Source organism: Ambystoma mexicanum, chromosome 4p, assembly GCF_040938575.1.
Source record: "Ambystoma mexicanum isolate Mex_15411 chromosome 4p, UKY_AmexF1_1, whole genome shotgun sequence".
Lineage (NCBI taxonomy): Eukaryota > Metazoa > Chordata > Amphibia > Caudata > Ambystomatidae > Ambystoma > Ambystoma mexicanum.
The window spans coordinates 1,164,224,048-1,164,251,039 of record NC_090927.1 but is presented as its reverse complement, the minus strand read 5'-3'; the positions used below and the strand labels follow the sequence as shown (position 1 = coordinate 1,164,251,039).

At 44.3% G+C, this 26,992-nt stretch overlaps 1 protein-coding gene across 17 annotated transcripts in view; it reads left to right on the top strand.

Moving 5' to 3' along the window:
- SYNE1 (spectrin repeat containing nuclear envelope protein 1) overlaps positions 1–26,992 on the top strand; it is a 1,651,720-nt gene that overhangs the window by 929,307 nt on the left and 695,421 nt on the right. For all 17 annotated transcript variants that reach the window (XM_069606781.1, XM_069606782.1, XM_069606785.1 and 14 more), the window contains 4 exons: positions 2,001–2,145; positions 8,403–8,621; positions 17,451–17,716; positions 18,744–18,909. In XM_069606781.1, coding sequence (XP_069462882.1) covers positions 2,001–2,145; positions 8,403–8,621; positions 17,451–17,716; positions 18,744–18,909 — 796 coding nt within the window. The remainder of the gene's footprint in view (positions 1–2,000; positions 2,146–8,402; positions 8,622–17,450; positions 17,717–18,743; positions 18,910–26,992) is intronic.

The following is a 26,992-nucleotide window of genomic DNA, read 5'->3' as shown; positions in this document are numbered from 1 at the left end:
ACAATAAAAGCTCTATTATTTGTACATTTGCCCTAAAGATGGAATTGTATCAAATAATGGGGTCATTAAAAATGTTGCAGTCTGGAATATGGGTGCCGGTCGCACCATACTGGCACCCATTTCCGAACCGCCACACTACAATCCTGTGGGCGGGGGCCATCGTGCCCGGCAGGTCAAACCTGCCGGGCGTGACAGCACCCACCCGCAGGGTTTTCACAGAAGCACTGGCACCGTTAGCAACAGTGCCAGTGCTTCCTGCTCCCATGGAGTGCTATGGGGCTCCATGGGAATCAGGGTTAACATTTGCCGGCGCCCGATCTGCCGGGACTTGTAACGTGGCACTGGGAAGTCGGGCACCGGCAAAGTGTTGCGAAGGGTTACCGCCCGACGCGTGATGTGACCCAGTGTCTACGACTACTTATAACCCTGATCCTAGACGCATATACAAAGGCCCAACAAGTTTCATTCCTGCCCAGAAAACTCAGTGCAGGAACTTCTTCAGAGGTAGAAAACAGGGGATCATCTAAAATCAGCTTGACTAATTTGATGTGCTACTCTGAGGAACTTCCATCCTTTAGTACACATTGCCCTATACACCCAGAAAACTCTTACATTACTACAATTACACAACACCACTACGTATCATGCTCATTGACAAGTGTGTTTGTTATCGATGATAGAAGGTAACACTCTTCTTCTCCATATAGGAGTTAATGTTTTCAATGTTCAACTTCTAATGTCCGCATCTTCTCCATGTCTAACCTTAAGCCATGCACCTAGAGAGTTGAAGAACTATAATTACCACTCTAATTTTTGCTAAATCTACTGCGATTCATTAATTGAAAGTTTGAAAATAGCTAAATAGGTAGCTTGAAAAATAACTTGTGTGACTTCTACATCTTAAATAGCTCATGAGCAGCTGTCCCACAATCCTGGGAAGTTCTGAAATTAGCAGGTAGAAAGACAAAGCATATTTGTGAAGTAGGGCTACTACCATGACTTTTTACAAAGGTACAACTATGTTCCAACCATGGGGCGTCTAGCCAGTAATCTAATAGCTATAGTTCAACTTCACTTACTTACTGCAAAATGTGATTGTTCATAGTCCGTCGTTTAGCGTATACTTTGTGTACTTTGTGCGTGTCATGTTAATCCTGCAGCTACATAGCACAACTGAGCCAATAACCACTGTAGTGTAGGGTGCTTGTTATTTTATTTTCAACTGAAATTGCTGAAACCATGTGCTTGAAAAGCACATTTGAAGTATTTTCAAATCTTGTAAAGTGAATTTCTTGATTTTTCTAATTATATATTTCCAAATATATTATTGTACTTTATTCATAAACTTGTTTTTAGTAAGAATACATGTTATACCTTAAGCTAAGGGTTCTCCAATTGGACAGCGTCTGCTCTCCTAACCTTGCCCCTTTGGACAGCATCTGTCCTGCACTTTTCTACACCTAAGTACACCTCACTCCTCTGCATAATCTCCAGTCTACATCATTTCAAAAGAGTTCCTAATGTCAATCTAATCCCATCCCCCAGTCCAACTCACGTCATCACTATAGTGTTGCTTCCAACCATTTGGTTCTGCTTTGTAAAACCTGCAATGGCTGATTTATTTTAGCACTTGCAACTTTAAGTTCCTAATGACAATTGTCTAAAAACATACAAAATGTTATGATCAGCATCAAAGGTTGTTGGATGTCACTTGCTGTGGTCTCATGATGGAGGTCAAAGGGCATGTGATAAAACCTTGAAGACTATAGCAAAATAACACAATAATATAGTGTATGTATTACATTGTAAACATCTTAAAACAATACGTTTTAAAACAATTTGTTCTCAAAAGACTTATGTGATGTAATTAGATTCAGCCCTATTTGAGTAGATTACTTACCAGTTCTTCCCTCAGTTATGACCAAAGTATTGTTAAGAGCGCAAAACCGGCATCCATCAAACTGTGTTTATGCTCTTATCTTGCTGTTTTAAATTCAAAGGTGTTCTGTTCAATGGCAAGACTACCAGAATGCAAGACATCTGGTGATTGAATCGATGAACGAAGCAGAGCGTAAACTATCCGAGTTTTCTATCGCCAAGGATGCTTACAGCCACAAGGCAGAAGAAAAGCTGTCAAGACATAAGGTAAGATTTCCATTGCATTCACTGGTACAATGTTTTATAATCCACAAAGGCCTTGTTAAAGCTTGACCAATGTACAGGGATTTTGTGTTAATTTCTGGTTTAAGTCTTAGTGTCTGAGGAGGTGAAATTTCTAGGAATTAGGTGAATGGAAAGCCTGACTTAATGTCCAGCATGAAACAAGGGCATGAAGGAGGGCTTTGGAATCCGAATTCCACAGAATTTCCCTCTCCCCCACAGACATAAAGGGTTTTAGCCCCCTGGGAAGTCAGCGCTGTATACCCCCAAAAAATCTGCAATCCATTTATCAGCAATTGTGGTGTCCCCAAACCTATGTGCGTCTTTGTCAACATAGGACACCACTTTGGCTGGGAAAAGGTGTGTAATGGCATGCAAATGACTGACACACATGAAAATTGCAGACAGATTGTGCATCCAGCCCACCCACCATGACTGAGAAAGAAAGAGGTAGGCGGCTGCAAGACACACAAAACAAGAGCGGTTAGTTGCCCCAATGGAAGAAGATGGGGCAGAGGCAGCAAGGATGTCCTGGTTGGTCCCTGCCGGCAGGAAAGAGGATTTCTGAGCACATGCGGGCTAATAGTCCCTGGAATTCCTTGGAAATCCTGCTTTTGATTGGCTGAGCCAATTGAAACGTTATAAAGAGGCCGCTAATATGAGATGGCGCCTGTCCATCTAGATGCTGCTGCTAGATAAACATCATGCCAACTGTAGACTAAGACATTATGCAATAAAGGCATATCTTAAAATTGTGGTCAATTATAATCAATGAACTGCTATTTTTTCATGTAATAATACAACTTTCTAGCTGGCTTCAGATGTCTCTAACAGCATTAAATGCACGCTTCTGAATTGGCCCTATTGGAAAGGTGAGGCCCAATTAAAAAGGCATTTAATACATTAAAGTCTGCTGCTGAGAGTTATAAGACTATTAGGACACTTTTAAAGTACATGTGTTTTTAAAAGACCATTCCAGGAAATGCCAGAGTGTAACCGCCATGTTGTTTTGTAGGCTCAGAATGCTGTTTTTTGATTTTGCTAGCAAAGAAATAGGGTTCTATGATGTTTTGCTGACAGGAATTCCCTTGAAGTAATTTACTCTAATGGAATTCCGCCTGACACTAATCACCCTTCCCCATGTGCCCCTCCCCACCCCACCCCTTTACCTCTTTAGATCCCCCTATATATTTCAATGAGTTTTCGGTGGAATATTTTCGAAGTGAAATACTTAAGAATTCCTGTTAGCAAATGTACGGCATACGGAGAAATAGACACATAGGGGTGCCCGGGATTGCAGAGCTCAATCCCTTAGCATCATAGTTTCTGATGCGATATTAGGCCGACTGTCTATTGATTGTGTGGTCATAAGCCGCTGTAATGTCTCTTCACTGTGGACGGCAGTGTGGTATCTTCTGATAGAATGTATCGGAGTAGCGGTTTCTTAGTGACTGGGTGATTGACAGTTGACTGCACCAATGTCTGTGAGGACACTTGACTTCATAGGGAGGGTGAGGCTTGCTGGGAAGAGGTGAACAGGCTGAGATAGGTGCGGACCTATTTCAGAAAGGTGCTGCTACAGATTACCTGACTGAGAGGAGTACAAGTTAGCAAAGAGTTGTATAGGTGGGGGCATGTTCCCTCCTCCCAATGGAGGGGGTCCTCATGGCTCTATACATTCAGTCTTGACTGGACAAAGTGGCTGAAGAGAGACTCATGAGGGGAGTGGCGGTCCTGTTCCACTGTGCACAGGAAATACCTGCACAAGAAACCCTAAGTATCCTTAATAGAGTGTTGCCCCAAGGCAGCAGAGAGGAAGAGCAGTATACACGTATGCCCTGTCCTGACCAATAGGGGAATATATATTAAACCTGGAGTGCTTTGGCCACCCGGGATGTTGTTTTCCCACAGCTAATCAGTCTTGGTGACGAAGGAAGTGTAGTATTAGGGTTTTAGGAAATACATTACAGCCAGGACTAGAGGCTGCCTGGCACCTCAAAATTTAACAAAGTGCTGTACTCAGTTCAAGTGTTACAGGGGAGAGGCCGGGCTATTAAATTGCACTAATCTCTCTCCTTGTGTCAGCAATTGGTGTCCAAACACACTTAGTACACTAAGAGGAATCTATACCATGATCGGGGGAACACTCTATTCTGCATAACCATCACTCATAATGAATTGGTTCTATAAATACTTGTTAATATATTGCCAGCTAAGTTATTCATTAATTGTACCGTCTGTGATTATGGTTGTTAGACAATGAAGAAAGCCAATCACGTTTTAGGTTGTCCTCTTTGTATGGTGTGCTTGATTAGTATTGATAGCGCACCACAGTTTGGAGATTGGATCCTATTGCCAGTGAAACACTAGTTGAAGGCACTTTTCTGATGTAAGTGCACTCTGCATTAAGATGTCCACTGTTATCATCGGGACAGGGAGAGATGTCTAAGACCTCAGAAGCACCCCAGATCTCCTTTTTGCCACATTGTCCCACTGCAGGCCCCCTAGGGACTGTGACATATTAAGGGGATTCATCCCTTTTCCCCAAGGGGGAGCCCCCCTCTGAGACTAGGGAGGTGACCCCCACTCCGCAACACCCTCCCTAGGAGTCGAGTCAAGTGGGACCTCACCGGGAAAGACTCACCCTTTTGCGGACATGGACTTCTACACCCGTGAGGAGCTCCCTGATGGACTCTTAAGGGATGGCTTATATGGAATTATGCAATAAACCAAACTGTTATCAAACTCAAGACGATAACATGAAGTTATATAATGAATGATAAGAAATGGAAGTTATCTCTTTAAATTCAGGTCTCCGAAGGACTACGACAAGGAGGCTGAAAAGGGATGCGAGACTAACCAGTGAGAGAGAGGAGGCCAAGAGCAGAGAGAGGGCCGAAAGACAGCGAAAAACTGAGAGACGCAGGGAAAGATCCATGTGCGTAACAGAGCGGTAGGAGGTGGGGCTCTGGGAGAACGCAGTGCTGACGTGCGACAGAGCCGGTCCAGCCTGGAACCAGAAACGCTGAGCAACTAGTGTGCGAGAGTGCAAGAAAGCAAAGCAAGGCGGAGGAGAAAGAGCAGCGTAGCGTGACCATGGAAACAGAGTGTTGGGGAGTCTGCATATACAACCGCGTTTAACCCATCAAGGGGAGTAAGCAACTCCCAGTTAAAGTCACAATCCCTGTGACGTCCCAAAGACCAGAACAGCACATCAAGGAGAGAGGCGCTGGGGAAAGCAAGCCCCGGAGCGACAACGAGAAGGAAAGAGAATCCAAGGGCCTGCAGTTACCGCTGATGTTGCCCCTGATCTCAGAAGGTGATGCTGGGAATGGGAATACCGGCAAGCCAAGCGGGACGCAAATTAAGCGGAAATCATCATAGTACTAATATGAAAACTATTGGAAATAATCCAGTGAAACAGAACTGTGTGAATGAGATAGGAAGAAATACAAAAACCATAGAGTGGGAAAGAAATAAAATCGGAGGCTTATCACTTTGAGGAAAAGGGAAGGCCCGCCCATATCTCGAATATAAGAAAGAGAGCACAGAAAAGAGAGACATTTGTGGAGGACAAACCTGTGAAGCTAGGAAGCCCAAACTCATACATGAAACTACACCCTGGGAATGGAGAAATTGTAATAGGAGCAGGAAGAATAAGGAGAAGGAAATTACCAATCCCCTAAAAAGAACTGCAATACTTGGTATACTTGATGGGAAGAGACTATTTGCATATGGTCTACTGAAAGGGGTAAGAGAAGTATGAAACTTGTGACAAAACACAAGCACCAAGAGAAGGTCTCCTGACCTTAGTTATTTTAATAGTGGTAGTGTCAGGTATCTTACATTTGGACAGAGGATTTCTTTTTGGACATTGATCCAGACAACGAGCACCTTAGTTAGTAAGATAGGCAGGCAACACCCCACAGTTATAGGGAGAGATAGGGCTCACTTTACTCTAAATAACGTGCAAAGGGAAGGTTGGAAAGGGGATGCCAAAAGCCACTGTGGCTTCTGCCTCCCTCTGCCCTCAATTACATAATTTAACTAAATTGCTGTTACCGCAGGGTCATGCATGCTATTTGCGCATGACTCTGGTGTTGCACTTATTTAGTTCCATAATTAACGACTGGTGCAAAAGAGGAGGAGGCTCCTTTCTCACCACTATCCTAGCCTATGACAAATTCTGAGGTAAGGGCTAAGGGGAGTAGGAGGAGGAATGCATCACAAGGATGAGGCGGCTACTCCATCTTTTCACCTGTCGCTCCAGTTTTAAGCCTCCACTTTAGCCCAAACCAATCTCTCCAGGTAAGGTGGTTGCAAGTGAGAGGTGGGTTCCACTCTCCTCAATGCACTGTTATTATTTGTGACTTCAAGATAGAAACAGCAGGAGGCATGGGTGGAGGAAAGGGGAATCTCTTCTGTCTTGCCATGTCCACAGACTTTTTGGGCATTGCCTCTCTTCCCCAGAGACCCATCAGTCAATGCTGGGGAGAAGTAAAACCAGCAGATGAGGACATTGCAAGATTAGAATACTGAAATGTTTAATGTGAGGCAGCAGCTTTATAGCAGTAGTTATATTCAATTCCCTCTCAGCCGTTTAGAATGCAATGTAAAGGATCAATTTTCTAATACAGATTAGTACCTGGGTGGTGCCACAGTCATTCAAATGGTGCAGAAGTGCAGCACTATTGGGCCACTTTCTGAGTGGCACTACACACCTCACTTGGACCTGCTCTGCTTGCCCTGCTTTTTCCAGTGCAACCTTCTACCTTCTCCCTTTTGGACCCAGGTAGAGGATTGCTGAAGCTCCTTCCACCTAATCCTGTTTGCCTTGCAGCCTGCCATTGGAATGGAAATGGGACTCTGGTTCTTCAGACACATCTCCCTTTTCCATTGAAGCCATCTTACTCTGTCTTTTCTTTCTATGTTGCAGCTGAGTGCCATCTGAATTCCCAGTAGTCTGTGCATGCCTGGGCTTTACATTATTGCTGTTTTAACATCCGGGTCCCCTTCTAAACGCATAGTCCGCATCTGAGGGTTTTGGTGGTATGTTAAAGGCCCATGGCCCTCTTTAGCGCCCTTGGATCACTTGGCCTATTAGCTTGGGCTATCTGGCCTTTAAAAGCCAAAATAAACCACAGGGGCAGCTGCATGGCTATTGTTGCATCACATGAGTGTTGCATCAGCTCCTTAAGGTGTCCGCTTTTGCTCTTTTTTAAAGAAAATTGTCTGTTCTAAGCAGGCAGTCACATATACCCAGGCATGCATTGTACTATATCCTTGGCATTACATTCTCAGTCTTCCACTCTCCTGTAAAATGGGGTCCCTGTGTGAGAGGAAGATTAGTTGCACGTTAGAGTGGATATTGGTTGAAGTAAAACCCCTTCCCCATGTTAAGGGTGAGGCAGCCACTCCTTCCTAAAAGTAGGCACAAAAACTGTGGGTCTCATTATGACCCTGCCAGTCTGGTAAAAAATTGCTGGTTTTTACGTATACCAGCAATTTACCAGACCAACAGAGTACAAGTATGCCAGTGGGTGTAACCTGACTTCCAGCCAAGAACTGGAGGTAACTGAGGCCCCCATGGGCATCAAACAGGCAGTATTAATATCAATAAATCTCCCCATGGAGTCTAATGAAGTCCATGTAATGGGGATTTACTTGTTGTTCCGCTGCCTGTAATATCCTGGTGATACCAGGATATCAGGCGCCAGAAACGGTAGTTGTATTTGCCGGTATCCTGAGGATACCAGCAAACCCATAGTGAGGCCCTGCGTTTAAGAAAACAAGGTCTACTCTTAGGGTGGCAGTGTTAGGCAGGCAATAATATGGGACAACATTATATTACTTTGAATAGATGATTTGTTCATACAGTCGACTGAAGACAATATATTTGGAATCTTGTAAGACGTAAGCAAGGTGTTAATACCCTACACAGAGAAGTGCTTCAGCTTCTGAAATTCTTCAGGACTTTCTTTGAGTCAAATGTAAACTCAAAAGTCAACTGGGGCATTAGAGTATCCATTATGACAGGTTGTACCTTGTGGGTACTGTGGGACTTGCACTGGCTCACCCAACGCACTATCTGCTGATTGCTTGATGGGGATATGGATACCAAGTGCAGCACAATCCCCACCAGTAACCATAGGACTCAATTTTAATCCTACCACCATTGCTAGCACTAATAGTGTATTAATCATTTTGTGTGTGTTTTCATTCAATTTATTTTGTTTTTGCAGGGATTGGTTTCCATGGTAAATCTGTTCCATGAGAAGATCACAGCATTGGAGGAAAAAGTCTCTCTAATGGAGAAAATTGGTAACGATGCCAGCAAGGCAACAATAAGCAAGTCAATGACAACTGTGTGGCAGCGCTGGACACGGCTGCGAAGTGTTGCTAGAGAGCAGGAGAAAATATTAGAGGAAGCAGTGCAGGAATGGCAAGGCATGAATCAAAAGGTGAGGTTTTGGTGACCAGTAGCACCTTTGAACCGTAACCATGCATTGTTGGGTTAATAGCAGTGTTAGCACAGCCTGAACACACTCTTCCGCGAAAGTGAGCCAAAATGAGGCAAACTTTCCTCTTAGTCATGTACCTCTTTTGACAACATGAACCACATTGCTGTTTTAAGGGCATGCGTAAAGGTTGCCCCTACGTTTCCTGCATACGAATATGGAACAGGTCTGCTTCTGTCATAGTCTTCCATTCCTGGTCTATAGTTGCATTCTCAATGTTTTGCCCCTACTATCCCTCAATGACCAAGTGTTAGGAAAAGTTTGTATGCAGTACCCTTAGGGTGCACTACAACAACTCTGACTACAGGTAATAGGAAACCCAACCTTTGGTATAAACTTGTACTACACAGTTTGGTAGCATGTTGAGCAGCCAGGCTTATCTCAAAGGGGTCAATGTGAGCTGTAGGGGAGTTACACAGAGATTCACAGTGACACGTATTAAAATAAACACTTATACTCAAGGTTTCTTGAATAAACAATTATTAATTTATGTATCAGTCAGTTAGAATAAGTCTTCTTCAGAAGGGGGCAACATAAAAAGTAACACACAAATATACTTCAATACTATACACTCTTAGTTCCTACATCAGTAAAGACCCTTTTGGGATTGCCCACAGACACATCCTACGCCCTCAGGTGACTTCAATAGCTAGGGTGCTGGGGACATTAATATCTTACTGTTTGCATTTAGGATACTGTTAGAAGTTGGTAAAAGGAAAGGATTATTAGAACACACAAGAGACCACAAATATTCTTAAGCAGGCAAATACTTTTGGATCCCCTAAGCAGAGTCCTTCAGTATAGTAGGCTAGGCCAAACTCAATGGGCAAAAGTTGTATATAGGATGAAGCACCTCTGGTAGGTAAGTAGAAAAGTCTTTGCACAATGTTTTTGAATTCTTTGAAGATAAGAAGAATCAAATGTAGGGCCACAAGCTGTTTAGACTTGTGAGTAGTAGAAGATGCAAGCAACTCTACAATGAGAGCTAAGTTCTCTCAGACTTTTACAGTATCTTTGTTATTGAAGAAAAAGTGCAGCTGATGACTTCTGTTCCTGAGCAGCTTTGCAGATATCTCTGTTCCTGGGCCTCAATCATGGGGATAAGAAGGAGGACTTCAGGGGAGTCCTGCACTGCACTGGGACGGTCAACGCTCGCAACCAGCAATCTTTCCAACAAGTGGCACTTCGGTATTTCAGCTCCTTGCGACTACCTCAAATAACTGCGGTTCCTGGCTGTCGAGATGGACTTCCCTTGCTTCTGGGGTCAAGCACTCTGTTGAGGGGGCTTAGGCTCGGTCAGTTCTGCTTCCTGGGCGTCTGGAGAATGTTCCTGGAGCTCTTGGCCAACTTAAAAGCAACGCACACACTCTGGTGTTCCTCTCCCTGGCTATTCGGTTTCCAGCAGCAACTCTGTGGAAATGCAACCAGCTCTGAGAGAATGTCCAGGTGGCTTACTTTGGAGTTGATTGGTCCCACCAACTCAAGGGAAGAAGTTGTCTTTGCAGGGGCTTCTCTGTCAATACCAATTTGGAGTTTCAGCACAGCAGCAGGGCATCACTGGGCAAACCAACGGTCCAGGAGTTGCAGCAGGAGTCTGCTTCAAGATCTTCTTCGGTTCCTTCGTCCAGTGGTCGACTCTGCCTTCAAAGCCAAAAGCCTTGACTTTTATTCAGTTCTCTTCCATTCATTCCAGCCTAGCTGTCAGTCCCCCAGCAGGGTGGCTGTTCTTGCCGGACAGTCAGCCGGCCAATCACTACAGAGTGCATTTGAGTCTCCTAGGAGACTAAGGACAGGGAGTTTCGGGCACCTCCCTCACTTCCTGCCCATCCCAGACACCCTGGAGCCAGAGGTAGGCTTCACTCGTGAATCCTGCCAATGGCAAAGCCAACAATGGGACCAAACCTGGTTTGGCATGCAGAGTAAATCTCAAGAAGGACCTTTCCACAAAGAAATGGCGAAAAAAGAAGACCGGGCCATTTTAACAAAAATTGCACCCTTGGGTGCTTTACCGCAGCTGCGAAGAAGCCCGCAGTAAATGCACACCACAGTAGTTGAAACATAACCACTGCCACCAGCCATTCAGTGAGGAAAGGGTAACATAGAACTGTTACATGAGAAGCTAGACAAATGGGATACTAGGTAACCCCTCCAGCACCCTATTGTAAGATAGTGTGTGCTGGGTCTAGAAAGTTTACAAATGTAAGTAAAGTTAATTTCATTTTTTTGCTCTGGGAAACAGTAGTTTATCCCAGAGAAGGTATTTAAACCATTGGGAAATCTGAAAGTCTTCCCTGTGCCAGTGCACTGAAGGTGCTGTGTGACACAATGTAAAAGATGATGCCTATGGAGTTTGTCAGACTCCATAACCAAAATAAACACAGTGCTAAAAATCAGATTAAAATACACGAGAGAGTGGGGAAAAAGAGTCTCGCTCTCTCCAGGTAAAAAAATCAAGTCCTCAAAATCCAACAAAGTTGCTGGTGGTCTCTAAATTGGAAGGAATTTGCACATTTCTGAGAATTCTCTCTAACACTTAAGTTTTCCTGCAGGAGCTTCCTTGCTAATTGGTCAAGGTACAAGAAAGGTTCTGCATTATGGGGTTCAGTCCTACCCCTCCCACTTTTCTGTAAGCAATGCATCTTTCCTGTGCTTACTATACCAACCTTGCATGCCCACTGTTCTGGGCTATGCTATTGAAATTGGGGCCTGTATTAATCTGACCTTTCCTAGTCTTTGGCCTGGCCTTTGTTAGGAGGTCTTCCAACAAGAATAGCAGGCCTGGACTGTTGCAATAATTTATTTTAAAACCAAATCTGGTTTGACCTTACACACCCAGATACTCATCCCCATCACAGGGGATTACACGGTGGACTCGAAATCTCTAAACGACATCTACCTTGTCATCCAAGCCTTGATGGCTCAACACGAGCTGTGTTTTAATGACGATAAGACAGAGCTGTGTTTTAATGACGATAAGACAGAGCTCCTCATCCTAGGTACACAACAAAGACTGAACAAACTGAACCCTCTGTTCAGCTCCTTCAACATCGACGGTAATCTGATAAAAGTTTCCAAAGACACAAAAACTCTTGGAATCTATCTCGACTCCACCCTCTCCCTCCACAGACAAACAATGCAGTTGAAGCCGCTTCTGCATACACTTGCAAATTAATTACAGCATGCCGCCCATTCCTTTCGACTCAGAACTGCGTTACCCTTGCTAGGTCTCTGGTTATGCCCAAACTTGACTATTGTAACGCACTGTACCAAGGCACGAACCAATGTAACCTCAACAAGCTTCAGGTCATACAGAATAACGCCATAAGAGCAGCCCTCAATATCCCGAGATCAGCGCACATGTCTGAAACAAGGAAGAACCTTCACTGGCTCTCAGTCACCCAAAGGATCTCATTAAAATCTCTCGCACTGACCTACAAATGTGTGAATAACCTACCTATCTATCCTCACGGTTCACTCAATACACCCCAATTCGATCTCTAAGATCTGCCACGAGCCTGCGCCTACTGATCCCTAGGTACAAGCTTCAAACAGCTGGAGGGTCGAGCTTCCCAGTCCTGGCAGGCAAACTGTGGAACTCTGTGCCCCTCACTATCAGAAACCTACCATCCTTGAATTCTTTCAAACACAAAGCCAAACTTTGGCTTGCCACCTAGACGACTATCTGATGTATTGATAATACTGCATATTAGACAATCTTTATGTTTACTCTGCACTACGTTCATAATATGCATTCTGATTGTACCTTAATGTTCAATTGTAAATATCTATGTAATCTACTTGCCGAATATGCATTCTGATTGTACCTCAATGTTCAATTGTAAATATCTATGTAATCTACTTGCCGAATATGCATTTTGATTGTACCTCAATGTTCAATTGTAAATATCTATGTAATCTACTTGATATGTAACCTTTGTCTCAAGATATGCGCCCGGTAGCCTTCGGGCCTGGTTTGCGCTATACAAATAAAATGAATACAAATAAAAAGAAATCCTTGGGATAAGTGTATTTAAGTGCACAAATGGGATTATTCTACCACCCTCTTGTAACCACATTTATCATGGGGTTTTTATTTCCGAACAAGAGCAAGAAACATAATAATGCATGTCTGACTTTATTGGAATTAGAGAAGATGTTTTACATACTTTATTGCATGTTAGGTGTAGTTCATCAACTTCTGTAATCGATACAATATTTTACTATAGCCTCTATACAAGTAAATATTTGGTCGGCAAAGACTCCTTACCCAGTGCATCTGGCTGTAAAAGCATCTGATATCAAGATGTAGAAGCTCTCAACATTCTCATCCTCTTGCCACATCGCGAAACCTGGATACATCTTCAAGATTTCCTTTTTATTTACTATTGAAAAACAAGTATAGATAGCACATTGGTCATGAGCAATTACATAGAAAATTAGAAGAAATATTAAGAGTAATCTAATCTAATGGCATAGATTGAATGTGGAAGGAAAGGAAATGGGGGTAGGAAAGCTAATGAGGAAGAGATGGAGATGGAGCGAGGGGAAAGAACAGGGTGAACAATCGTTTTACAACTGTTGTTGCTAAGAATAGGATGGGTCCTTCAAATGTATCTCTATGTTACTGTCTCCAATTATAATGAGCATTGCAGACACGGTTATTTATTGTTCACAAATAAAAACTTGTTGTAGAAATATGGATTTCTAAAAGATTATAGTCCTTGAAAAAAAATAACTGGTGGCCCTTGATGAAAATGAAAGAAAGACCTGGGCCCTCATTAGGACCCTGGCTTTAAGGGGTTAACGGCGCCGTAAAAGGCTGCAGCGCCATTAACCCCTTAACGCCTTACTACGAGGTCCCTTTGCGGCTCCCGACCTGAACGGCTGGTCTGGATCAGCCGTAAAGTAGGGACCCGCAGGGACCTTGATGGCAATTACGGTACCGCAATTTGCGGTACCGTAATTGCCGCCTTCCCCATTCCCATTGAGCCCTATGGGGCAAAAATGGGAATGGGGAAGGGCCATGGAGCAAGGGGGAATTACCGCCCCGCCAACCTTGGAATGGCGTGGTAATTCCCCCTTTCTCCATGGCAGACTCCGGCATGGACCATGGTGCTAATAGCACCATGGTTTAGCGCCGGAGTGCTAATGAGGGCCCATATGTTCTCCTTTTCATTTTGATCAAGGAGGAGCAAGTCTATAATTTTATTTTTATTACTGTAGGCATTGCGGGAATTCTATATGTATTTTATATCGATGGGTTGTTACTATTTACTGACCCGCGTTTTGTTTCACTATGACCATGATAGCCGCTGTCTGTTGGGAATGCGCTGGCATTATCAATCATTAACATACACCCTTGGATGCCGAGTGTGGCTCTCTTCATTTTCATGAACTTCAGGTCCCACTTTCCGTCTGCCATCTTGAAAGATAACTTTCTCTGGCATTTCTACGGTGCGGGTAACTCCACAGTATAGGCTTTTGTCTAAGAAATGGACAGAATTACCTATGTTGTCATTATTATTATTAATATTAGGGTATTCATTGAGCGCAGACCTAGGTACAGGAAGCAACAGCGCGCTTTCCGATCACAGGGGAAGAACAAGGGAACCAGAGAAACCAGGGAGTGGGGAGATAACAACAGGGTAGAGGGAGGGCAGGCAATTTATCAGCCATGGATCTACAAGCAACCAGGCACACACATTGGTGTAGAGGGGAATTGCATGGGCTGAGCAATGGCGATATGGGGATAATACCTGCAGTTGATTAACTGGCCGTTTCTGCCACCATCCACAACAGCCATACTGCCTTTACACGCCCAGACAAATGTAAGTCTCTAATATCATCCTCTTTCACACTCTTTCTGCCACCTCTAAAACCCTCACACCCCACATTAGACATTCTCCTGGCCCCTGTCACCACCCTAAATTAAATATTGCCCCTTTCCTACACATAGAAACATAAGCTTGGTCCCTCCCGCAACGTGTTGCTGCTGTACCATTTCACTCTCAATCCAGTGCAGCAAGAAGGAGAAATAGACAAATCCAGAAGTAACTCTGAACAGTTAACCACTCGCCTGTGGTGTACTTCTGTTGAGTTAACGTGAGGTTGTGAGTCTCCCGCAGAAATTGCCTCAAACCCCACAGAAGGAAGTGGATCACATAACAAAGTCCAGAACTCCTTCTCTTGACTCTTCTCAACTGTTTTTTCTATAGTCTTGATCTGTAACAACACATAAACACTCAGCAATGAATGCTTTACCATCCTTTTTTTTTTAAACGTTTTTTATTAATTTTATTCAGCCAAACAAAAATACAAACCAAACATGCAGTGCATATATCAACAGTTCAATTATCCATTGCTTAATTTCGGTCACTGCTCCCCCCTCCAACCCTTCTTTATGAGCCTCTTCATTCCACATCATCTGTATCTGCTTCACATGGTGGGGTCTCGCTTTCCGTGGATTCTGTCAGGTCTTGTATTGTTCCAAACAATTCAGCTATTAATGATTTCCATGCCATCTGGGTTCCCGCCTCCTCCTCTCCCCCTACATTGCTTGCCTCTTGCGATACCATGGTTCCTGCCTCCGCCCATTTCTGCAACTCTTTCCACCACCCTTGGCCTGTGACATGTCTTCCATCCCATGGCAATCTTCCTCTTTGCGAGCACATATTCTAAATCTTTTAATTAATGCTTTACCATCCTTGCTTTTCCTCTTCCCTTCTCCTGCTTCACCAAGTAACCCTCAGGACTGGACAGCTTTGCTGGGAGGTGGTTTTTACCAACTTCATTTACTAGGATCTTCTTTCTTCTGCGAGTCCTCAAACAAATCTGTTTTTTTTGAAGAAGTACAATTCTCTGATTTGCAAGTGGCTCCATATGTTTCCTAACTAGCTTTCCCTAACTAAACTCAGTATTAAAATGCCCTCCATTTCAGTAGCTACCAGGAAGTGTTCCTTCTATCAGGGGTCAAGGCAGTCCTTAGAGTCTCCACATGTCTCAGTTGCTATTGATTCTGCTATTCTTCTCAGAAAACGAAAACAGACTCCCCGTGTGTCATGTAACTCATGCAGTCTTTCTGAGAAAACATGCCTGAAATTTCACTGGATCACTGTTGCATCTGATTGCTTCTCTTGACTGGAGCTCTCGTCCCCCTCTTGGAGTCTTGTCCCCAGGTTGTGTGCTCCTTCACTTGCCATGCACACTCTGGACTTACACTCACAGGAGTCACATGCACTGGTCTAGTGCTCTCTAATGCCGAAAATACTTGCATGCAGAAGAAGTACGTCAGGAGAATGGTCCCCTTCTCTTGCTGCTCAGGCTCATTATACCCTTACAGGCCTCATTATGAGTTTGACAGTATTTTGTCGGTAAATCTGCTGAAATACCACCAAAATCATTTACCGCCACTTGGTCCCGTGGATTTAGTGAAGGATTACAAGTAGTCACAAGGCAGTGTAAAATCCCCATTGTAGGAGTTCATATGACTCCATAAGGATTTTGGCAGAATTACTACTTGCGATAATTCCACCATGTAAATTCTGCAGATTTTTTACATTAAAGTAGAGTATTTACCTCCAGTATTTTGCTTGAGGTAAATTCTCCACTTCAACACCAAACGTTGTCTTTGGCAGTGTGGTAATTCCATTGCCAACAAAAAAAGTGGCGGTAACAGGATTACCAGCACTTTTTTGTTGCTCTGTCAAACTTGTAATGAGGCCCCTAGGTCTTTTACTCTAAGAAGTTCAGGGAAGCGCTCAGCGATGTAAAACGTGCAATCTCCCGCTACCACTGCTCCTTGTCCCTATCCGATTCTCTCTAGTGCCTTCCATTCTCCTCCAATTTCTTGAGGGCCTAAAAGGCCTAAACCGAGAGCTCTTAACCAGTCTGATGGTCCTGAATTTGTCGATGAAATGCAGTTAGAGAACGTAATCCTGAGTTCTATGCTGCCTCTCCGCATTCCATTGCATCAGCATTCCAGCTGCCGACCTCCATCTTCAGCTGGGGCTTACACCTCAGACTATATAGTGAAGCGTGTTAGTTGAAAAATCATGTACAGACTCAATACTAAGTCACCACACTCACCAGGTTCATTCTTTGCAGAAACTGGTTAAAACCTCCTACCGCCATCCTAAAGGTGAAACACCCACTAATCTTATGAACCACCACTGCTCGACCACTCCTTGGCCCATGGGACCTGACATTCACCCCCTACAACCAGCAGAATCGTGGATGTTGTTCATCCTGCATCTTCCAGGCCAACATTTTCTTTGGTTTACAAAAGCCACAGGCAATCCCCAGTGAAAACTATATCTCATCATGTGACTTAATTTTCCATGTCAAAGCAATAGAAAATATGTTTTTATGTCTGCCTCGTGGCTAGAGACCAGGATTCATACACACCTTCAATATGGTCTCGGCTTTGCCTTAAAATGACTGGCACTACAGGCCTAGGATGGAGCACCAGCTTCAGGTGATTTGATCTGCAATGTTCCCTGAAGAGCCTCAAAATCAACTACAAATCGTTCCCATAACATCAATTACATGAATTATGTTTCAAGAAAATGAAAGTGCTCCCAATTGAAGTGCTGTCACTTTAAAGGGAGTTACATTATATTCTCGGGACCAACCCTTGATCAATGGAGCTATGCCAGTACCTCTGAATTAATGTAGAAACATTTCAGTGTTGTGACAACTGGCAAAATGTGACTTGCGCTATGGTCTGTGCTTCCACCTTTTCAAATACTTTTCCAATTCAAAATGTTTCCATAGATACAAAATGCTACTGGAAGGGTTGATCAACTCCAAGATCGTCTACCGGACAGCACAATGGAAAAGGCTTCTAAGACTGAGCTCATTGACCTGCTGGACTACCACGACACCTTTATCCAGGAAGTGGAGCAGGAGCAAGCTAACCTCACCCAGCTCCGACAGTATGCTCTAAGCAGCGTGCTGCGTGATGTGCAAATCGAATCCATCACACAGGAGGAGCTGCCAATAGTGCAGGAAATCAAAGCCATGCTGGACCGCTGCAACAAGTAAGCCTCTCACAGCATGTCACATGGTACTCTCTTTGCCATATTTCTTCCCTACATTATGCTCCTTACTGACATTTTTTAAGAATTGAGGATTGAGGGTGATCATACTGAAGATGCAGCAAAAATAATTTGTACCCAAATGCTCTCGTTTGGAAGCGGTCTGTTTTCCGTTTTTCTGGGATGTGGCAAACTCATAGAGCTTCACTGTTTAAATATTGGAAATCTGTGCTGATGATCATGAACAAAGCATCGTCCTAACAGATAAGCAACAGATAACTCTGGTTTTTCAATGATCATAAAAATGGATTTCTCTGGTTATGTGTGCGGGGTGATTGAAACAGTCTGTTGAAAGTAAGGGGTGTTTGCCATTTACCGTTGATTTAGGTTCTTAAAGCAGAATGTAGAATAACAACAGTTCCTAAAGCTGCTACTGAGTATAAACACTAATGTTGTGAAGTTGTGAAGTATCAAACCGTCTTCACAGCAAGTATAGCTTTTTTGAGCTCTTCATATTTATAGGATATTGGTTTAAAATGTTGACATCCATTTGTGTGTCTACCCAAAGCGAAACTGGTAATGGTAGGCCAACCCAAAAGTCAACTTGCCAGCAATTTGTAAGTTTCATAAGTCGACATGCAAAACAAATATGTTGGGCATAATAGTTTAGGGTTATGAAAACAGTGAAAATAGTATTTGCAAACTAAAACTGTGCAAGCAAAAAGAGGTAAGTAAGGGAAAGGGGAAATGCAAGAGAGGATCAAGTGTGGTATCCCTCACATTGAAAGAAAATATTTATGAAATAAAAAATATGTTGGCCTTGAAAAGGATGACTTTGGAAGTGAACTTTCAGACAACATCAATAGAAAATTTAGAAATAAAACCTTAGAAAGGTCGACTTTTGGGAGTCTCACTTCGAATCAATTCTCACATGGATGCCAACCTTTGGACATTGAACCATAAATAGGAGTGTACAATTGTAAAACTAAGTATCATACATTTACAAATTCTCCTTTCTTCCATTCTGAAGCATCCAAGTGAAGGTGAAGAAGAGTAAGAAATTAGTGGAACAGGAATTAAAGGAACGAGAAGAGGTGGAAAAAGAGATTCACGCCATTACATCCTGGATTCAGGAAGCCAGGGAATATATGCTGAAGCCCACCATAGACGCTAACACCCAGCTAGAGGAGCTTCAGGTAAGTCATGGTTCCTTATTGTCTATGGTGGGCATCATATAGTATGAAACAGAACTACTTAAATTGGGCTTGAAGGAATAAAAACAAACAGCAAAAATGGTAAACAAAACTCTTCTGAAAGAGCTTGGGTGAACACAAGCCTCCAATATGTCGGTGGCCATGAAAATATAGCCCAATAGCAAGTTCATTACCTCTATGATATTCTAGGTGTCATAATGTGCCTGGGCATGAGTACATTTTTGGAAGTGTGATGTTAGTAGTGTCCTCAAAATAAGAATGAAGAATTGCTCAGGCAACAGTGGAAAGAAACATGTTATTGCACCACCTATGGAACACTCTTAAGGACTGTCTAAAGTGTTTTGCAGTGGACAGGCCCACCTCCAGATTTTGTATTTTTATTTTACTTTACTTTTCTTTAATTAACTTATAATGCGCAGCAATGAACCCGTGGGCATGATGGCATGGACATGACAATATACAACCAATAACAGATCCAAAAGCGATCTAGAAGAGGTCAAGAACTGATGCAGAGATTTTAGTCAAACAGCAAGGTTTCAAGTTATTTTTTGAAGGGCTCGAGTTTGGTTTCCAGCCTAAGATCAAGCGGCAGGTGATTTCCAAGCTGCCGGAGCCGCTATATCAAAAGCTCCTTTTTTGGCCTTTTTAGATTTGCTTCTCGGGATCATGAGCATTTTAGTCTCATTAGATCTAAGAGATCGAGAAATACTCTTAAGCATGAGCTCGTTCAAGTAGCGAGGCATAAGGCCCAGAAGGTTCTTGAAGGTGATGAGGAGGAGGCGATAGCGAATTCTCGCCTCTACACGGAGCCAGCGCAAAGATCTTCTGGCTGGCGTAACATGGTCCCGTCTAGCTAGACCTGTGACATCCCTCACTGTTCCAATTTCAATAACCTGGAGTCTGTTTAGTTCAGTTTTGCTGATGCCAGTCAGCAGGCTATAACAGTAGTCAATTTTAGACCCTACTATGGCTCTAGCCAACATTTCTGCATTAGCATGAGAGATCATGGGTCGGATGTGTGCAAATAGTTTTAAGTGGTAGGCCGCTCCCGAGACCACACTCCCCACATGGGCTTTCACAGAAAGGTTCTGGTCAAGGGTCACCCCTAGGGACTTGACCTTCCTAAGTGTGTCAATCTTGACTTCACCGAGCTGGAAGTTGCTGTACCTGGGATCTAGCTTGGAAATCCGGCTGGGGGACTCCACAATCATGAGTTCGGTTTTGGATCTATTTAGTGCGTGTCCATTTTGTTATTTTATGTTTTTGTTATGCATAATTCTTAAACCAAGTGGCAGTGGGGTGGAGTGTATAGTTAAGCTTGCAGAGCTAAGGTTAAAGAGATATTGGTATGTTGATTCAGAGGATTAATATGGTTCTAGTTAAAACAAAATGTACTTGTTTAAGTGGGCTTGTTGCAGAGAGAAGCAAAACAAAAGAGGTGATGACCGGAAGGCATATTTTCTACAGTGTGCCTGGGCCAACCAGTGATCAGAATTCTTCTGTGACAGGAAGAGGGCGTGTGGTTGATGATCCTGAGTGGATAAAGTGAGGTCAGGTCTTCGGAGCTGGCCTTTGGTAAAGTTAGAGCAGACACTAAGAGGTTGTGTTTGACTTCTGGAAATGCATAGGCGCTAGGCTAATGGAGATGTTTTGTAGGCTTTGCCCCTTTGAAGAAGAGGCAGTCGAGAATGTGTCAAAAATATAGCTTTGTGTAACGCAAAAATCCTGCATTCTGAAAGAGTTCCAAAAATATGAAAGAAGGATAAATAAAGGTCCCAAAATGACAGGGCCCTTTCTGTACCATTAACATAAAAATTATCTTCTTTGTGTCCTCCTGTTCCTGCTTTACATGATATGTTCGTTAGGTAATTATTCATTTAGGACGTTTGCAGGGTACACACTGTCAATCTAACTATACACTCTGAGCAAGAGATTTCAAATTGCTTAGGCATGTATCAAACAAAATAACATATCTTCAGAGGTCAGATATCTTATATCTCATTAGATGGCCGTACCATCATTTCTTATTTTAAAAGGTATTAGTTGTGGCATCGGCATAATGTTCCTTGTCAAAAGATCATAAACCTGCATTTCCACTAAGGAATTGACCAGCTTTTCAATGACAAACAATCTTCATAGCAGCTGTCGAATGGCATTGTTGCAACATTTTAGAGTTCAAAGCCACTCATTTTGGCTCACACAATAGCATTGGTTTAGACCATAAAACAAATAATGCTTGTTCCCATCTAGTGCTGTAAACCAGCTTCCTCCCACTTCTAAGCACTGTAATAACAGGTGTTCTTATTACCCTAATGTAATTGCACTCAATCTATCAATCTTGGAAGGAAGAATAGCAGAGCTGGCTCTTCCACAGGATTTCAACAAGCAAAGTGCAGGCTGGCTCCATATCAGAGATCAGCACTTAACCTGTGAGGTATCCACACCTAAGGGTACAGCTAGGACCATTTACATTGCAGCATATACGAGTGGCCTGCCAGATATTTACTGGACTAATAACAAAAAAAAATCATAAACCAATTCAATACATTTTATCCTACAAATGTGTACTGTTAGGGGAGTTTTCCTAACGTACTACTAGTAGTAAGACTTTAGTAAGCTATCCCAGTGGTTTGTAGATCTCCAATTCTTAGTATCAGTCTGTACTAACTCAGGACCTTGGTAGATTGGCAGAGCAGTCAGGCTTATCTTAAGAGGAAGATGTGAGTTGTAGGTAAGTACACTGAATGTAGTTAGACAGCCACAGCAGGGAAGCACTTAAACTTATAAGTTATATAAAAAGCATATATTTATTATATTTACACCAGAATCACCTTAAATACTTCAGACGCTTATACCAGAACACTTAGGAATACTTGATAATACACTTCCAAATGGCACTTTCACTTTTTGTTTGTTTGCGGTTACATTTGGAGCAACGTTGGAAAGGGAAAAGACAAAGTTATCGAATTATCTGTTACTGCACACGCATGCGATTTTCAAATGTTTATACGATAATGCATTTACTCTGCAAACACCTATAGTAAAGTCACTAAAAGTGAGGAAAATTATTAGTTAGTGTAACATGACCTTAGTTCAAGGTTCTAGAGACAGTGTCTTCGCCTAGTAAGTCCTTTAATTCCAAAAACCCAACCCTAACTAAAGGCAGTTCGGAATGTGCTTAAAGTCTTGACAAGCAGCAAATTACGAAGAGTTCCTGTCGATTTCTTTCAGTTTCTGGAGTTATTGAAGCAGCAAATTAACAACTAACAAGGGAGACCTTAAAACTGACTTGAAAAGTAGACACAAGCAGTGGCTTGGGTCTGAGGTAAGATGGGGGTTGCCCTGGACACCGCTGCGTGCACTCCAACGCTCTGGAGCGATTTCTTGGAATCAGGTAAGCAATACCTTTTTCCCCACAGTACCTTAGGTTAGAAGACAATGGTTGTGCTGGATGCTCCGCCATGTTGCAGCTCTGGACCAGACCTCTGGATTCCTTGGTCTGATGATTGAAGGCAGGACAATGGACAAGATCTCTTTGCAGTAGTCTCGAGGGAGGACCTGTAGCATGTTGTTCAGCAACTTCTGGGTTCACTCTGCCATTTTGGCGCCTTTTCTGCAGCAGCAACAAAGGACACAGATCGCCCGGTCAATCTTCTTCGCTACCTGCAGTCCCACGCTCTGTTGAAGGGGTCTGGGTGAATTTGATCGGATCTCTAGAGTGTCCTTACGGTTTATGGTCTTTCCATCTAATGCCTTTGCATCACATTCTTTCCATCGCAAAAATGTGCATCTAATGCACATTTTTTTTGGGGGGGGGGTTCCATCCTCCCCAACCCCCGTTTTTGTACCCTTTATAATGCACCTAAACAAAAATTAACCCTTTACCCCCAAAACATATGCATTAGATGCACATTTTTTAGATGGAAAAAATGTGATGGAATGGCATTAGATCATGGGTGCACAACATACGGCCCGCAGGCCAGTTGCGGCCCGCCATGCCCTTTTGACCGGCCCACGAGGCACAAAGACTTTCCTAATGGAGGGCGGCCCGCGCGGCCGCCCTCCATTAGGAAAGTCTTTGTTGACTTCCGGGCCGGTGAAAACACTGGCCCTCATTGGCTCAGCACACACACGCATCACGTCGTTCGTACGAGCCACGTAATGCGTGTGTGCTGCACCAATGGAGGGCTAGCACTACGGCTGGCGTGGTCCATAAGGCTTGATGCCGGAAGGCATTTCAGCCTTGGACCATGCCAGCCGTAGTGCGATTCCAGCGACTTCCAGCTTACCTGCCTTCCAGCACGTCTCCGGTAAGTGATCTGTTTGTGTTTGTGTGTCGGGTTTGTTTTGCTTTATGTTTGTGTGTATGAATGTTTGTGTTTGAATGTATTTTGTGTGTATGTTGAGATGCGGGGGTGGGGGGCGGTGTCGGATGTGTATGAATGTTTGTGTTTGAATGTATTTTGAGTGTATGTTGAGATGGGGGGGTGTGTCGGATGTGTATGAATGTTTGTGTTTGAATGTATTTTGAGTGTATGTTGAGATGCGGGGGTGGGGGGGTGTGTCGGATGTGTATGAATGTGTTTGAATGTATTTTGAGTGTATGTTGAGATGCGGGGGTGGGGGGTGTGTCGGATGTGTATGAATGTTTGTGTTTGAATGTATTTTGAGTGTATGTTGAGATGCGAGGGTGGGGGGGGGTGTCAGATGTGTTTGAATGTATTTTGAGTGTATGTTGAGATGCGGGGGTGGGGGGGGTGTCGGATGTGTATGAATGTTTGTGTTTGAATGTATTTTGAGTGTATGTTGAGATGCGGGGGTGGGGGGGTGTGTCGGATGTGTATGAATGTTTGTGTTTGAACGTATTTTGAGTGTATGTTGAGATGCGGGGGTGGTGGGGTGTGTCGGATGTGTATGAATGTTTGTGTTTGAATGTATTTTGAGTGTATGTTGAGATGCGGGGGTGGGGGAGTGTGTCGGATGTGTATGAATGTTTGTGTTTGAATGTATTTTGAGTGTATGTTGAGATGCGGGCGTGGGGGGGTGTGTCGGATGTGTATGAATGTTTGTGTTTGAATGTATTTTGTGTGTATGTTGAGATGCGGGGGTGGGGGGGTGTGTCGGATGTGTATGAATGTTTGTGTTTGAATGTATTTTGTGTGTATGTTGAGATGCGGGCGTGGGGGGGTGTGTCGGATGTGTATGAATGTTTGTATTTGAATGTATTTTGTGTGTATGTTGAGATGTGGGGGGGTGTGAATGTTTGTATTTGAATGTATTTTGTGTGTATGTTGAGATGCGGAGGTCGGGGGGTGTCGGAAGTGTGTTGGATGTGTATGAACGTTTTGATTTGAATGTTTTTTGTGTGCTGAGTTGGGGGGTGGGGGTTCGGGTCTGTATGGGTGCTTGTTTGAGAGTTTGCTGATTTGGGGGGTTGGGGGGTTCGGGTCTGTATAGGTGCATGTTTGTGTGTGCGCTGAGTTGGGGGGTGGGGGGTTCGGGTCTGTATGGGTGCATGTTTGTGTGTGTGCTGAGTTGGGGGGTGGGGGTTCGGGTCTGTATGGGTGCTTGTTTGAGAGTTTGCTGATTTGGGGGGGTGGGGGGTTCGGGTCTGTATGGGTGCATGTTTGTGTGTGTGCTGAGTTGGGGGGGTGGGGGGTTTGGGTCTGTATGGGTGCATGCTTGTGTGTGTGCTGATTTGGGGGGTGGGGGGTTCGGGTCTGTATGGGTGCATGTTTGTGTGTGTGCTGATTTGGGGGGTGGGGGGTTCAGGTCTGTATGGATGCATGCTTGAGTGTGTTTGGGGCATAGTGTTTGCTTGGGGGTGAGGGGGCCATGGGGCATAGTGTTTGGTTGGCGGTGAGGGACAGGGGGCATAGTGTTTGGTTGGGGGTGGGGGCCATGGGGCATAGTGTTTGGTTGGGGTGGGAGCCATGGGGCATAGTGTTTGGTTGGGGGTTAGGGAGGTGAGGGGGCCATGGGGCATAGTGTTTGGTTGGGGGTGAGGGACCATGGGGCATAGTGTTTGGTTGGCGGTGAGGGACAGGGGGCATAGTGTTTGGTTGGGTGTGAGGGAGCCATGGGGCATAGTGTTTGGTTGGGGGTCAGGGGGCCATGGGGCATAGTGTTTGGTTGGGGGTGAGGGACAGGGGGCATAGTGTTTGCTTGGGGGGTGAGGGACATGGGGCATAGTGTTTGGTTGGGGGTGGGGGCCATGGGGCATAGTGTTTGGTTGGGGGTGGGGGCCATGGGGCATAGTGTTTGGTTGGGGGTGAGGGAGCCATGGGGCATAGTGTTTGGTTGGGGGTGAGGGGGCCAGGGGGCATAGTGTTTGGTTGGCGGTGAGAGACAGGGGGCATAGTGTTTGCTTGGGGGGTGAGGGACAGGGGGCATAGTGTTTGGTTGGAGGTGGGAGCCATGGGGCATAGTGTTTGGTTGGGGGTGAGGGGGCCATGGGGCATAGTGTTTGGTTGGGGGTGAGGGGGCCATGGGGCATAGTGTTTGGTTGGGGGTGAGGGACAGGGGGCATAGTGTTTGCTTGTGGGGTGAGGGACAGGGGGCATAGTGTTTGCTTGGGGGTGGGGGCCATGGGGCATAGTGTTTGGTTGGGGTGGGAGCCATGGGGCATAGTGTTTTGTTGGGGGTGAGGGGCCCATGGGGCATAGTGTTTGGTTGTTGGTGAGGGGGCCATGGGGCATAGTGTTTGGTTGGGGGTGAGGGGGCCATGTGGCATAGTGTTTGGTTGGGGATGGGAGCCATGGGGCATAGTGTTGCACTCCAAGAGTGAACTCAATAATAAAGCTAAAACAGGCACAGTTAGGAGATGTACATCCTTTGCTTTTTTGAGGAAACCTGACTCAACGAAGGCCATACTCCTCTTGGGTAACCCAAACAGCAAACTATAGCAGTCCAAAATAACGGAATGTCCAATCAAGGGTCAATAAAATATATATAATTGAATTAAACAGACGATATACAACTAAATCGAAATAAATGATAGCAATGGAAAATGTGTAGTACAAATTGTAAGTTTGAAATGCAATAAAAATCGTTACCCCTCAAAAACATATCTTTTTCCATGTGTTAATACAAATTGGGGGTTGAAAAAGCCTCCTGACATGTCCCGCCTACCGCCCCGCCCACTTTTACTTTTCGGCCCACTATAGCCCTCATGTAAGGTACTTTCGGCCCTCTGTCAAAATCAGTTGTGCACCCCTGCATTAGATGCAATGGCACTATATGGAAAGACCAGATACCGTCCTTACAGGTTAAGCAAAGATTTGGACGGATTCAGCCTTTCCACAATGATGCATGCTAAATGGACAGAAGGTCTCCTGGTATTGGGGTTCTGTTGCTCTATAAACTCCTATGACCTTGGGAGATGGCTTGTTTCAAAGTTCATCTTTGGACTGGCTGTTCCCACCAGCCAAAGGGAAGGAGTTGTCCTCTTCGGAGCTCCTCTGTCACACAGAAAGCAGAGTCACGACAGCAGTGGTCACTTCACAGTGTTGCAAAGAGTCTGCAGGCGTCTTTGGTCGTCTTCTTCTTCGGTTACTTCAGCTTCGACTGGTTGACTAGCTTTTCACTCCAGAAGTCTCACCTTTGATACAGTTCCAGCACACACTCCTCTCCAATCTCTCTCAGCAGTTTACAGAAAGGAGCGTTTGGCTGTCCAATCAAGACAGCCAGACCACCTGTGGGTGCGTGACCTATTCAGGCACTGTGGCAGACAAAGGACAAGGGGGGGGTGGCAAACTCCTCCCCTACTTCCTGCCTGCACAGACACTATGGAGCCTGGGTGGGGATACCCAAGGGTTCCTGCCAAAGGCCAAACACACACACAGGCCTCCCCCTTCCAGAATTGTAGAAGAAGGGATGATAAAGAACAACCACGCTAGTAATGGCGAACAAAGAAGGAGGGTCTCAAGTTGGTTCTTGTGTGTCCTTATTGTGCACTACAAAGCTATGGACATGGCCTGCGGTACCAAACAATACACAATAGTTCATAGAACACTGTTAGGTATGATTTTCATATCAATGCTAAATCCTTCTGACCCGTGTCAAC